This window comes from Sceloporus occidentalis, unplaced genomic scaffold, assembly GCF_023333645.1.
Source record: "Sceloporus occidentalis isolate IW3139 unplaced genomic scaffold, rSceOcc1.0.p SCAF_2, whole genome shotgun sequence".
In the NCBI taxonomy this organism is placed as follows: Eukaryota; Metazoa; Chordata; class Lepidosauria; order Squamata; family Phrynosomatidae; genus Sceloporus; species Sceloporus occidentalis.
In genome coordinates, this window is record NW_028316982.1 from 2,287,014 (window position 1) to 2,301,186 (window position 14,173).

The 14,173-nt window shown below is 44.5% G+C and overlaps 1 protein-coding gene across 1 annotated transcript in view; it reads left to right on the forward strand.

Annotated features, from left to right (window-relative positions):
* Positions 1–808: 808 nt before the first annotated feature.
* Positions 809–14,173, forward strand: part of LOC149317865 (cytochrome P450 2J4-like) — a 57,313-nt gene continuing 43,948 nt past the window's right edge. The window contains exon 1 of the mRNA XM_089507393.1: positions 809–979. Within this exon, the coding sequence (XP_089363519.1) occupies positions 809–979 (171 nt within the window). The remainder of the gene's footprint in view (positions 980–14,173) is intronic.

Sequence of the window (14,173 nt, forward strand, 5' to 3'; positions counted from 1 at the left end):
TAGGAATGGGGCCTTTAAGGGGAGTACCTTCTGCTGTTGAACAGTTCTCACTGTCAGGAAGGTCCTCCTAATGTTGGTGGAATCTCTTTTCCTGGAGCTTGCATCATTGCTCCATTGTCTCCTATTCTCTGGAGCAGCAGAAAACATGCTTGCTCCATCCTCAATATGACATCCCTTCATAACTCTCACAGAGTCAACAGTGCAATGTGGCAGCTAGAAAGGCCAATGTGATTCTAGGCTACATTAGTAGTCAGGGATACTTTGATAGAAAGTTCCTGCATGGCAGAATGGGGTTGGACTGGCTCAGGGCCCTTCTTGGGGTCTCTTCCAACTCTATGATTCGATGAACCAAGATGCCCCTAGGGTTTCTGTAAGATTAGATGGAGGCTGGAAGGGCCCAGCTGCGGCTTCCATCTGCCATCGGTTTAAGTGTTGATACAGATTTTTCTCGGCCAAACTCTGTTCCTTCCATGATTCAAGTGAAACATACAAGATTTCCCTGCTCTGATAACTACAGATGCTCTCATAACTTACGCAGGGAGAGGCATGTTCCCATGCATAATTGGATATGACGCAAGCCGTCTGGCTGCTTTCATCTTTAACGTGGGGAATATAAAAAGCTGGTAGTGAATAATAATAATAATAATAACAACAACAAAAACAGGAGAGAGGGAGAGAGAGAGAGAGAGACAGAGACAGAGACAGAGAGGCTGAGTGGTGACGCCCCTGAAAGAAAAAAGGCACCCTGCACTTGACCCAGCAGAGAGGGCTGGAAAGATTCCAAGGCTGCGGAAGAGAAAGCAGGAGAATGACAGGGATTGGTGCATTCTTCATTGCTCTTCCTTTGGGTCTATTGATGCTGTCTTACCTGAAAGTTCTCTGGAAACGCAGAAGCTTCCCTCCTGGGCCCTTTCCTCTTCCTCTTGTTGGAAGCCTCTGGTGGATTGGGATTGGACTTCACCCAGACAGCCTTGTCAAGGTAATTCCCTCCCTCCCCTAAATAACCAGAGAATCTGAAATCTTGTTTCCCCTTTCATATTGACAACCGTCTGTAAAATGAATGTTTGAAATATAGGGGAGTTGGGGATTAGTTCAGCAGAAATTCTGTGTACAACATTTGTACAGCAAAAGTACAGATCCACGCTTGCTTGTTCTCTCCCCTCGCAAGAGCCCCGGGGTTTAAAATAAGAAAGCCTAAGTTACAAAGTAATAAAGGAAGAAAACAACGGTATGAATTATCCACAGTTTATCCTGTTACTTTTGTCGCTGTTCTGTGACTTCAGGTCAACTCTGACTGATGGTGAGGCTGGCTGATTCTGCACTGCAGAAACAATGCAGTTGGAAACACTTTGGCTGCCATGGCTATGGGATTTGTAGTTTTGTGAGATATTTAGCCTCCCTGTCGGAGAGCTCCAGTGCCACAACAAACCACAAATCCCCGAAATCCATAGCACTGAGACTTGGAAATTAAAGCAGTGTCAAACTGTGTTAATTCTGCAGTGCAGATGCAGCCTCTATCACAAGGTTTTCTTTGCAAAATTTCATCAGAGGGGAATGTAATTCTTACCACTGGTGTAAATCTGACAGCTGTTGTTGTTGTTGTTATTGTTGTTGTTGTTGTGTGCCTTCAAGTTGATTCTGACTTAGCAACCCTGAGCTGAAACTGTCACTGGCTTTTCTTGGAGAGATTTGTTTAGAGCAGGCTTGCCATTGCCTTTCTCTGAAGCTGAGAGAATGATATTTGCACGGTCACCTCATGGGTTTCCATGGCTGAGTGGAGATTCGAACCCTGGTTTTCCAGAAACCTAGTCCAACACGCAAGCCACAACACCATTCTAATCCACTGAGAGAATTTAATTCATGGTAAATTTAATTAATTAAAAAACCAGGGAGAGAACCACTAAGGTAAATTGTAAATCTTCAATATTAAATATTGTAATTATAATAAAGATACAACATTTTCTTGCAAAATGTATATTTGTATGTGTATCACAATTAATAAAGAACAACAGTGATGAACAATTCCTATATACATTAACAACACTAAGCCAGCTGTAGAAATTAATGCTATTTACTGGTGACTGATAGTCCCAATGATGACAGCAAAGTCTTTAAAACAACAGCAGTGGTAACTAGTAGTCCCAGTGATGAGGATGGAGTCAATAGACTATGAACAGTGGCAATATTCTGCTGTTGTAGGATAATCCGATCAAGGAGCTATGCCAATAATAATTTGTAGTTCTTGTGGCTCAAATAACATTCCATTATTGGCAATATCCTTCAAAAATGAACTGCTTTCAACAAAAGAAACATGGTGCGAAACTTTCAATGGTGCGAAACCTTCAGACGGCTACCTCCAGAGTCATATGTGGCCGTTTCGACTTACTATGGTCTTCATCAACATAAAATAAATTACAATTCCAGATAGGTATATTATTCTGTCATTCCATGCTTCCAGATCATAGGACAACTTGAATTAGCAGTAGTAGAATCCCTGGTCAATCCATCCTCATCATTGGGACTACTAGTTACCACTGCTGTTGTTTTAAAGACTTTGCTCTCATCACTGGGACTATCAATCACCAGTAAATAGCATTAATTTCTACAGCCTGTAGTGCCGTCTTCCACTCAAAGAATAAACCCAATCCTGAAAATATAGTACTGAAAATTCACAGTTAACAATTTTCAAAGTTTATACACATATTAAATTGCTACAAGACACTACCATGTTATCTATTGGCTAGTGTCCAGAAGGCGCTTCCTTCCAGTGTTGTTGCTCATCTGACCATCTGTGGGTCTCAAAGCAAGATCTGTAGAATCCTAGAATTGAAAGAGACCACCAGGTCCATGCAGCCCAACCCATTTGGCCATGCAGGAAGACACAGTCAAAGCACTCCTGACAGATGGCCATCCAGCCTCTGCTTAAAGATCTCCAAAGGAGGAGACCCCACCACCTTCAAAGGCAGCAGCGTCTTCCACTGTCAACAACTCTTACTGTTGGGAAGTTCCTCCTATTGTTTAGCTAGAACCTCTTTACCTGCAGCTTCAATCCATTGCTTCATATCCTAGTCTCTGGAGATCAAAAAGCACACTTGGTCCACCCTCAATATGAGACCCCTTCATACTTAAACAGGGCCATCATATCCCCTCTTAACCTTCTCTTCTCCAGGCTAAACATATCCAGCACCTGGGTTGCTCCGCAGAGGGCTTTATGGTTTCCAGATCTTTCACCTTTTTGGCCCCCCTTACATGTTCCAACTTTTCAATGTCCTTCTTGAATTCTATGATTCTAAGAGATTATGATGATGATAACAGCTATTGATAGAGGCCTCTCAGTCAGACAGATTTTTGCTGAAGAGCCAGTCTAAACGTGCCAAACAGCCAATGGGTAGCAGTAGGTGGGTGGGGGGCAGTGGCACCATACCCTCCAGCTGCCCTGATGTGGCAGGGATAGCCTCAGTCCTCTGCCATCCCATTTTTCCAGCTGCTTTCAACATGTTCCAGTCTTATTCTCCTCCTCCCACTTCCCCCTGTTTCCTCAGCTTACTTCAATAGCTGCAAATTGAGTTCAAAAGTATTTTAGACTCAAGTAACTCATCAGAAGGGAGAGGAGAGGAAAGGAGGAGCAGACCATCGTCCTTCCCAGTTGGCTCAAGCAAAAGCAAACTGCTGCAGATTCTCCTAGCTTGCGTGTTCTTCCTCAATAACCTTTGGCCATCTGGACCACACTCTGATGTTGTTTGGCCACATGTGCCCTCATTTTCATCTGTGAAATGGTGGAGAATGTGAGACCCTGACAGAGCATTGCCCAGGAAACGATAGCAATTGCACTTTAGCTAAGTCTTGTTAGTGCTGAGTAGTATGCATTAGTGAGCCCATGTTAGTGGATGCTTTTAAGGAGTGACACGAAACTGCCCCTTTCCTAGCTAGATCAGGGCCTCAGCAACCTCACACTGCAGCCCTGATCCAGCCTTTCCAGGGCTCAAAAAGGACGTGATAGTTGTGGCACCACAGCTTGAAGGTGCTCCTTTGGCACTGTGTTGTTCTGGACGCAGAGCAAGAGGAGCACCGTGATGTCACACACCGTGTGGAGCAGCATGTGGCGTCATGGAGCCCTGGGAGGGTGGAGCCATGTGGACACGATGCCTCGACTCCGCTCCAGGCCGGCCTTAATGCCTAGTCTGAACAGCCTCATAATTGCTAAAAGGAAAGGGAAATTTGGGGTTGTGGGGTTATGGTGCATGCTCTGCAGGCAAGGGCTAAACTTTCCCTCCCCATACTGCGCAAGCCCATCACCTCCTTGCAAAATCTCTATACCTTTTAGGCCTTTAAATTTCAGGGTTTTCAAACTGCAGTCCTGGGAAGGAGAGGGAACATACGAGAGCCAAAGTGTGTGAGAGACAAACATCTGCTTGTTTTAAATCTGGAAATCTTCAGGGTGAGGTTTTCCTTACTCCAGGCAGATGGGATGGAATCTGCGAAGAAGATACTCCCATTACAATGAATCTGCATCAATTCATCAATCTATCACGATAAAGAAGGTGTGTTAAATGGTGCAGCAATGTTGATAAAGTGAAGCAGGAGTGGCTGAGGTCCATGTCAGGAATGAAGACAGAGATGGAATACGATTTCACAATGGAAAGGGAATGTACCTAATTTTCTTGTTCCGCGAAGTTGTATTCTCATTTTGTGCATGTGAATTGTGTTAAGGACCAGATCAGGTTAGGTGGGCGGGGGTGGGTGGGCGGGGGCGGTGTTGCCTTGGTCTATAAGAATATCTTTCCTTTGGCCAGGAGCCAGGTCCGTAAAACTGATTTCATCGAGTGTATTTACCTGACCCTGAATACCAGGGACAGACTGGGGATTCTGTTGGTCTACCGTCCACCCCGTGCGCTAACAGACTCCCTGGCCGAGCTGACACAACTGGTCTCAGAACTGGTGTTGGAGTCTCCTAGGCTTCTTGTTCTGGGGGACCTCAACATCCCTTTCGAGGCCAGTCAAGGTCCAACAGGTGTGGCTCGGGAGTTCATGGCTACCATGACTGCCATGGGCCTGTCTCAATTGGTTTCAGGGCCCACACATTGCGCTGGTAATACTCTCAACGTTGTCTTTAGTACGGACACGGACACTCCGTGGGCAGAGGTCTTTAATGTCTCTGCCCTATCATGGACGGACCATTTCCTGGTCAAGGCTCGAATCAAGGCTTCTACCTTAAGCCCCTCCGGGGGTGGAGGACCTATTAGGATGGTCCACCCTCGAAGGCTGATGGAACCCAAAAAGTTCCAAGAAGCCCTAGAGGGTTATATGGTTGGAACTGACGGCGACTCTGTTGATGCCCTGACTAACACCTGGGATAGAGATCTCTCCAGGGCTATACACAGTATCGCTTCCAAACGTCCTTTCCGGCCTGCTTCCAATAAGCAACCCTGGTACACGGAAGACCTCAGGGATAGGAAGCGGGCCGTGCAATGACTAGAGCACAACTGGCGAAGACATCATCACTCAGCCGACAAGGCACTCCTTGAGTCTCTTTTTGAAGGCTTACGGAGTGGCAATAAGTGCAGCTAAACATTTGTTTTATGCTGCACATATTGTGTCTGTGGAGTTGCATCCGGCAGAGCTGTTCAGGGTAGTGAAGGAGCTTACCCAGCTGCCTCCCTCCTCAAACCCTATTTTGGAACCATCAAAAGCCTGCTGTGATGAATTTAACAACTTCTCTCGGCTAAGGGCTGATCTCGACGCCTGTATTTCTTCAGATCCTATAAGAGAGGCTTCCAGAGCTTCCGTGGACTCTATTAAACTGGATCACTTTGAGTTTGTGAGTACCGAGGAAGTGGACAAGATTCTCCGAAGTGTTAGGAAGACAACATGCTCTCTCGATCCCTGTCCTTGATGGCTGGCGGCCCAGGGGGGAACGGCGGTAACTTCCATGTTACGCCGTATAATTAATTCATCCTTCAGGGAGGGGCGTTTTCCATCTAGCTTAAAATCAGTAGTAAAACCTCTACTAAAAACGCCCTCCCTGGACCCCCTGATTCGGAATAATTATCAGCCTGTTTCACTGCTGCCTTTTTTAGGGAAGGTGATCTAGAGAGCAGTTGCTTTCCAGCTTCGAGGGATCTTGGAAGAAACAGATTTTCTAGACCCATTTCAAACCGGCTTCCGGGCGGGCTATGGAGTTGAGACTGCCATGGTCGCCTTAGTTGATGATCTCCGTCTGGGCATGGACAGGGGAAGCGTGTCCCTGTTAGTGCTTTTGGACATCTCAGTGGCTTTCGATACCATTGACCATGGTATCCTTCTGGAATGCCTGAGGGAGTTAGGTATAGGAGGCACTGTGCTCCAGTGGTTCCGTTCCTACCTCTCAGGTAGATTCCAGATGGTGCAGCTGGGGGACGTTTGCTCCGATAAGAGGGCCCTTACATCTGGTGTCCCTCAAGGAGCCATTCTGTCCCCCATGCTATTTAACATTTACATGAAACCGCTGGGGTGAGATCATCCAGAGACACGGGGCACGGTGTTATCAGTACGCTGATGACACCCAAATATGCTTCTCTGTGTCCCTGACTGATGCAGTGATTAGGGATGGCATCTCACCTCTAAATGCCTGCTTGGAGTCGGTAATGGGCTGGATGAGGAAAAACAAACTCAGCTTGAATCCAGAGAAAATGGAAGTACTAGCAATAGGCTCTCCCGGTCCGGGTAAGGAAATTTTTCCACCTGTCCTGAATGGGGTCACGCTCCCCCTGAAGGATTCAGTTCACAGTTTGGGGGTGCTTTTGGACTCGTCGCTCCAGTTGACTTCTCAGGTGCATGCGACAGTCAGAAGCACCTGTTACCAGCTTCGGCTGATATGCCAGCTGCATCCCTTCCTGGGCCGGGAGGACCTTGAAACAGTGGTACATGCTCTGGTAACCTCTCGGTTGGATTTCTGTAATGCACTCTACATGGGGCAACCCTTGTACCAAACCTGGAAGCTTCAGCTAGTGCAGAATATGGCAGCTAGGTTGGTCACTGGACGTTCCAGGGCCGACCATATAACACCGATTCTGCATGATCTCCATTGGCTGCCTGTTCACTTCCGAGCACAATACAAGGTGTTGGTTATAACCTATAAAGCCCTAAATGGCTTGGGCCCAGGGTACTTGGAGAATCGCCTCTCCCCATATAGTGCGCCCCGCACACTCAGGTCGTCTGGGAAGAATCTGTTGAGGATCCCGATAACGAGATATGTATCAACCTCACAAAGGGCCTTTTCTATCTCGGCCCCTGGGATCTGGAACACCCTTCCTGAGGAACTCCGCTCCGCCACCTCCCTGGACCTCTTTAAAAAGAGACTCAAGACCTTCCTGTTTCGGCAAGCCTTCCCCGATGTTCCTTGATGATATATGACTCCCCCCTATATGTACAGCATTATTGAGCACATTTAGCTGGCCTGGATTTGATGTATGGTTTTAAACTGTATTTTGAAATGTTTCTATTAAAGTTTTATTTATGTATTGCAATTTTTATCCTGTATTTTGTATTTGATATTGCAATTTTTACCTGTATACTGCTATGATCAACATGGAATAGCGGTTTATAAATAAAACTTATTATTATTATTATTATTATTATTATTATTATTAACACCAGTGAGATTACATAATATAGATAAGAATAATTCAAAATACTGTTGGAGAGGATGTAATGACATGGGATCATATATACATATGTGGTGACACTGTAAATATGTAAAAAAAATGGGAAATAGTAGTATTAGAAATTGAAAATATTATGGATATAAGAATAGATAGAAAACCAAGTATAGTATTGCTATCACTATATAATGATGTAAAATGGAAAAAAGAAGATAGAAGTCTTGTAACAAATTTGCTTAGAGCAGCGAGATTAATTATAGCACAAAGTTGGACATCGAAAATAAATGTGGAACTGGAGGATTGGTATAAAAAAGTCTGGCAAATAGCAATTAATGATAAATGAACATGTAAATTGAAAGTGAAGAAAGGATTATGGAAAAGAAATTATTTTGATGAAATATGGAAAAAAATTATTGAAAAAGTATTAAGAAAAGAAGATGGAAAATTACCTTCACGAAAGTAATTAAAATTTTGGTTGGCGTATATGGATGAGAATGGCTCTGGGGAAGGGGTTGTGGGCGGAGCCAGAGTGGCGAGCTGCATGATGGGAGTTAGAGTTCCTGCCTTTCCCTCAAGCACATGTGTAACAAACTTTCTTCAGCCAGTGTATGCTGCAACAATGGTGCCTTTATTGGCAACAATTAACACAACAAGGTCTAACCGACCAATAACTTAGTCCCAAATAAACAGAATAAACTCTTCCAACTTGTCAAGCTGGGGATTAGGTCTCAGAGACCTCTGGGTCCAGGCTGGGGTCGGTGGGTCTTCGGCCAGAATGCTTCTCCAGGGGTTCCTGTTCCACTTTCTCCCAGTCCTGGGGTTCGGGGCCCTGCTCCCACCGACTGCCTTTACTATCCCACCACTCGCTCACCAGTCCTTTCAAGTCTCTCTTCTGCCAGTTCCCTTCCTCCGGATAAGGGAAGTCTCCCTCTTCCCTGGGGTCTCTCAGTTTCAGAGACTCATGCGGGCCCGGAGGTCTCAGACTCAGCTTAGTCCGTAGGGACACCGGTCTTCCAACCCGCTGAGGGCTATGGGTTATCCTAGCTGTCCCTAACTCAACCGCTTCTCTGCAGCCCTTCTTCCGCGTCTGCTCCCTCCCCCCGCACACATCTGCTCCTGCCTTTTTATACCTCTCAGTTGCTCCACCTCTCTCCCTTCTGGCTCCACTCCTGGGCTCATCCTCCTTAATTCTTCCACCTGATCGCTCCCTCCTCCCCCAACTCTCTCCTCATTCACCTCTACCTTGCTACAGGGGTGCACTGAGGTGTTTTTAGTATAAAATAAGTAAAGTGTTAAAGCATATTTGAGCATGAAGAAAGTGTCACATTTTGTATTGTAAAACCTAAAAATATTAATTAAAAACAATTTGTGCAAATAAATTCATTTATGCATACAAGAAGATGATTGTCTCCCTCTTGTCCATTTGTGAAATGAACACTTTCCCACTCTTTTGAAATATTATGGACTTCATTCACTTAGAATAGCAGAATTGTAAAGTCCAGAATTTGGAAGAGATGCCAAGGGTCATCCAGTCCAAGCCCATTATGTCATGCAGGAATACACCGTTAAGGCATTCCTAAGAGATGGCCATCCAGCCTCTCTTCAAAAGCCTCAAAAGATGGAGACTCCACCACACTTTGCAAAAATTCCCAAAAACAAACCATGATTTTGCCATTTTACAGAAGGGACATAATTGTATATAATGGGACTTGATCATCCATGGACTTTGGTATCCGCAGCAGGTCCTGGAAGCAAACCCCAGGGGATACCAAGGGACCACTGTTTGTTAAGATTTTAAGGAAAACCTCTTCAAAACAAAGTATTGTTGGTGTACAATGTTAAATATACAGTTGGCCCTCCATAACCAAGGATTCTTTATCCACGGATTCAAGTATCCATGGATTCAAGTGTCTACAGCTTGAATATATACTATATATATATATATATATATATATATATATATATATATTCCAAAAAACAAAGCTTGATTTTGCCATTTTATATAAAGACACAATTTTATTTCATGGGACTTGACCGCCCACAGATATTGGTATCCATGGGGAAGACTGGAACGAAACCCCAATGGATACCAAGGGCCCACTGTGTGTATATAAACGAGGGAGTATTGTAAAGTTCTAATTATCACCTTTAAAAAAATTGAAAAAAAGTTTGTTTTTATTTGTAGCTGTTAACTTATCTCTGCATAATGACCATCCCGATTTACACATTTCCCCCAGCATTTCTTGACCCTCCAAATACCTTTATTGTAGAAGTCTGCAGATTGCGCCTTATACACTTTAGTCAATTCTGGCACAAAAATAAAGGATGCAATAAGCTGATTTTCTCAACATCATGCACTTAGGGACCAACCAGGACACTGACAAAATGTCATCAATATACCATAATAACTTCTGGGTGATAGTTATTACTGTCAGATACCCCCTCGTAAGGCGCAGTTTTAAAGGTGATGATTAAAACTTTTCGATCCCGCCTTGCATGGTTTAAAAATATGGGTTGCATTAATTAGATGGGCCAAGGGAAAATATGGTCAAAGGAATTTGTAACTGATATTACGTTGAGAGTTTCTTAAAGTGATGTACTGTTGGTGTAGGATGGTTGAAAAATTGATTAGAATGTATATGAAAATGGCAGTTTCACTTGAAAGAAGGCAGAAATTTAACATTTTTCACGTTGCGCAGGGCTTGAAGTTGATAAATTTGCTGGAGATAGAGAAGCTTTTTTTTTTTTTTTTTTTTTGAACAAGAGATTTTAGGGATAATGGAGACTTATTGACTGGACCCTTATTGACTTTTTGTGATAAGAAAGAAAAAGACTTGTTAACACTAGGCTTGGATGATTAGAAATGGTAAACGGTTGAAAAAAGGGTATTTATTTGTGAAGTTGAAGGCTTTCAGGGCTGGCATCCATTGTTTTTTTGTGGGAGGTTTGGGGCTATGTGGCCATGTTCTGGAAGAATTTATCCCTGATGTTTCGCCTACATCTGTGGCTGGCATCTTCAGAGAATGCTAGCATGGAAGTGAGTGGGGGGGATATATATATATATATATATATATATAGGGTGACCCTTGGTTGAGAGGAAGAGATTTAGATGTTAATCTCTGTGTATTCTTCTATTGTTGAATGGCAAGGCCTCAGCGGGTCTATTTAATTAGTGATCATTATCTGTTGGGAAAACCCCTGACCCTGCGTGGTTTTCCATTTGCATTTGCTGAGTCCTGATTTTGCTGTTTTTCAGGACTGATAGCCAAACTTTGTTCACTTTAAGGGTTTCTTCTTTCCTGTTGAAGTTGTCTTGGTGTTTGTGGATTTCAACGGCTTCCTTTGCATTCTGAGCTGATAGTTGTTGACATGGTCCAGGATTTCAGTGTTTTCAATTAGCATTTTATGCCCAGGATGGTATAGAATGTGTTCTGCTACAGCTGATTTTTCTGGCTGGCCCAGTCTACAGTGTCTCTCGGGTTCCTTAATTAGTATTTGAACACTGCGTTTGGTGGTCCCTATGGAGTCTTGTCTGCAGCTGCACCGTATGCGCTAAACTCCTGCAGCTGTGAGAGGGTCTCTCCTGTCCTTGGCTAAGCGCAGTATTTCCTGAATTTTCTTGGTCAGTTTGTAGACCATTTGGAGGTTGTGTTTCCTCACCAGTTTCCCTATTCTGTCTGTGACTCCTTTGATGTATGGTAAAATATACCTTCCCTTTGGGTAGTTGCTTGTCATCACTCCTCTGTGGTTTTCTGGGTCTGGTGGCCTTTCTGATGTCTGAGCTGGAGTAACCATTAGCCTGTAGAGCCCAGCCTATCCTCTTGACATATCCTCCCACCCTGAAGCCTTGCCATCAACAACAGACCAATACTCAGATTAACATTAAACTCATTCCTCCCTACCCAGGGTCACACAGTATATATACCCCCCTCTCTTCCATGCCAGCCTTCTCTGAAGATGCCAGCCACAGATGCTGGCGAAACATCAGGAATAAACTCTTCTGGAACACGGCCACACAGCTCCAAAAAACCACGGACAACTATGGATGCCAGCCATGAAAGCCTTCGACTTCACATTAATAATGAATTGTTTAAAGGACAAACACAGGACATTCATAGTTGAAGTAGGGCCAGCCTAAAATAATCTGCTGGTGGAGGTAGGAGGGAAAATATAATAATAATAATAATAATAATAATAATAATAATAATAATTTGTTTTATTTATATACCGCTATTCCAAAGATCATAGTGGTGAACAGCAAGTAAGCTAATTAGCAAGTAAGCTAATTAGCCCCCAACAGTCTGAGTGCTCATTTTAGCGACCTGGGAAGGATGCAAGCCTGAGTCGAGCTTGGGCCCTTTTGCTGGTCTTGAACTCGCAACCTTGTGGTTTCGAGTGAATGGCTGCAGGACAGGCATTTAACCACTGCGCCACCAGGGCAGTGGTTAAATTTATTTGTATTTGTATTTCCCCGCCTCTCCCAAAGGATTGAAGCGGGGTTACAGACTACTAAAATCAATACATACAATGCAATACAATACACTATAAAAACACAAAATGGTACATCTATACAGACATCAGTAAAATACAACAATCCAACAGCATCCAACATCCAAGGGTAAGACAGAATATCATTGTCGGCAGGCATATTGGTCATGTAGACATCACTCCTCGGGGGGGGGGGGGGCACTTGACAAAAGAGTACGGTTTTCAATCTCTTTTTTAATGTTTCCAAAGAGGTCATGAGGCGGAGCTCCTCCGGAAGGCTGTTCCAGATCCGCGGGGCCGTTATTGTAAAGGCCCTTTGGGAAGAGGAGACTTATTTGGATGATGGAGTTTCCAATAAGTTCTTCCCGGATGTTCTAAGTGTGCGGGGCAGATCATATGGGGAGATGCGGTCCCTCAAGTAACTCGGGCCCAAGCCATATAGGGCTTTATAGGTGATAACCAACACCTTGTATTGTGCCCGGAAGCGAATAGGCAGCCAGTGAAGAGCTTTCAGCTTAGGTGTTATATGGTTAAACCTAGATGCACCGGTGACCAGTCTGGCTGCCATATTTTGTACTAACTGAAGCTTCCAGACTTGGTACAAGGGTAGCCCCATGTAGAGCGCATTACAGAAATCTAAGCAAAAGGTTACCAGAGCGTGTACCACCGTTTCAAGGTCCCTTTGGCCCAGGTAGGGTCGCAGTTGGTGTATCAACCGAAGTTGATAGCAAGCACATCTGGTCGTCGCATCTACTTGAGATGTCAACTGCAGGGACGAGTCCAGAAGTACTCCTAAACTGCGAACTTCGTCCTTCAGGGGAAGTGTGACCCCGTCCAGGACAGGTGGACAAATTTCCTTCCCCGGGCCTGGGGAACCTATCACAAGTACTTCTGTTTTCTCTGGATTCAGACTGAGTTTGTTTTCCCTCATCTAGCCATTACCGACTCCAAACAGGCATTCAGAGGAGAGATGCCATCCTTAGTCACTGCATCAGTCAGAGACACAGAGAAGCATATTTGGGTGTCATCAGTGTACTAATAACACCTCACCCCATGTCTCTGGATGATCTCTCTCAGCGGTTTTATGTAAATGTTAAACAAAGTGGGGGACAAAATAGCTCCCTGAGGGACACCAGATGTAAGTTCCCTCTTGGAGGAGCAAATGTCCCCCAGCTGCACCATCTGGAATCTGCCCGAGAGATAGGATCGGAACCACTGGAGCGCATGTGATATTCCTTTTCCTTCATTACAGAAAGTGACTAGACTGGAACTGATCCTTCAGTGGTAATATCCTCCACTGCACCTAAGGACACAGGTTCACTTAAAGTTTGTCACTGTGTGCCTTCAATTAATTTCTGACTTATGGCAAACCTAAAGTCACACTATTGTGGGGTTTTCTGGGGCTGAGAGTGTGTGACTCACACAAGGTCATCCAGTGAATTTCCATGGCCAAGTGGGGAATCCAACCCTGATCCCTAGACTGATAGTCCAATTCTTAATTGGTTGGGAAAGTGTGGCCCGTGGACTAAATGTGGCCTCCAGGGCTATTTTTGTTGGGGTCTCACAATTCTCACAAGGTTTGGAAGGCAATTTTAATATCCCCCCCCCCCCCGGGTTATTTTAGTGTTGGGAAAGCCTTTTTCTTCCAACAACAAGTGACCCTAGGGCAGTGATGGTGAACCTTTTACAGACCGAGTGCCCAAACTGCAACCCAGACCCCACTTATTTACTGCAAAGTGCCACATCCCTCTGGCTTTCTAGTAAGAAACTCTGGCAAACTGTGCTACAGCAACAGCATGTGTGCCCACAGAGAAGGTTCTGAGTGCCACCTCTGGCATGCGTGCCATAGGTTCGCCATCACTGCCCTAGAGTGTGTTGGGGACATCTTTGGACAATGCAGCAGTCCAAGATCCCCTGCCAGGCAATGTGATCTTTTTTCTTATGAAAGTTGCCCAATGCTAACTTAAGAGACTTAGCTCTTTCCTCCAAAAGCTTGCTATTATTCCATGCTCTCCCTTGGTTTTAGACTCCACTCTGCCTAATGC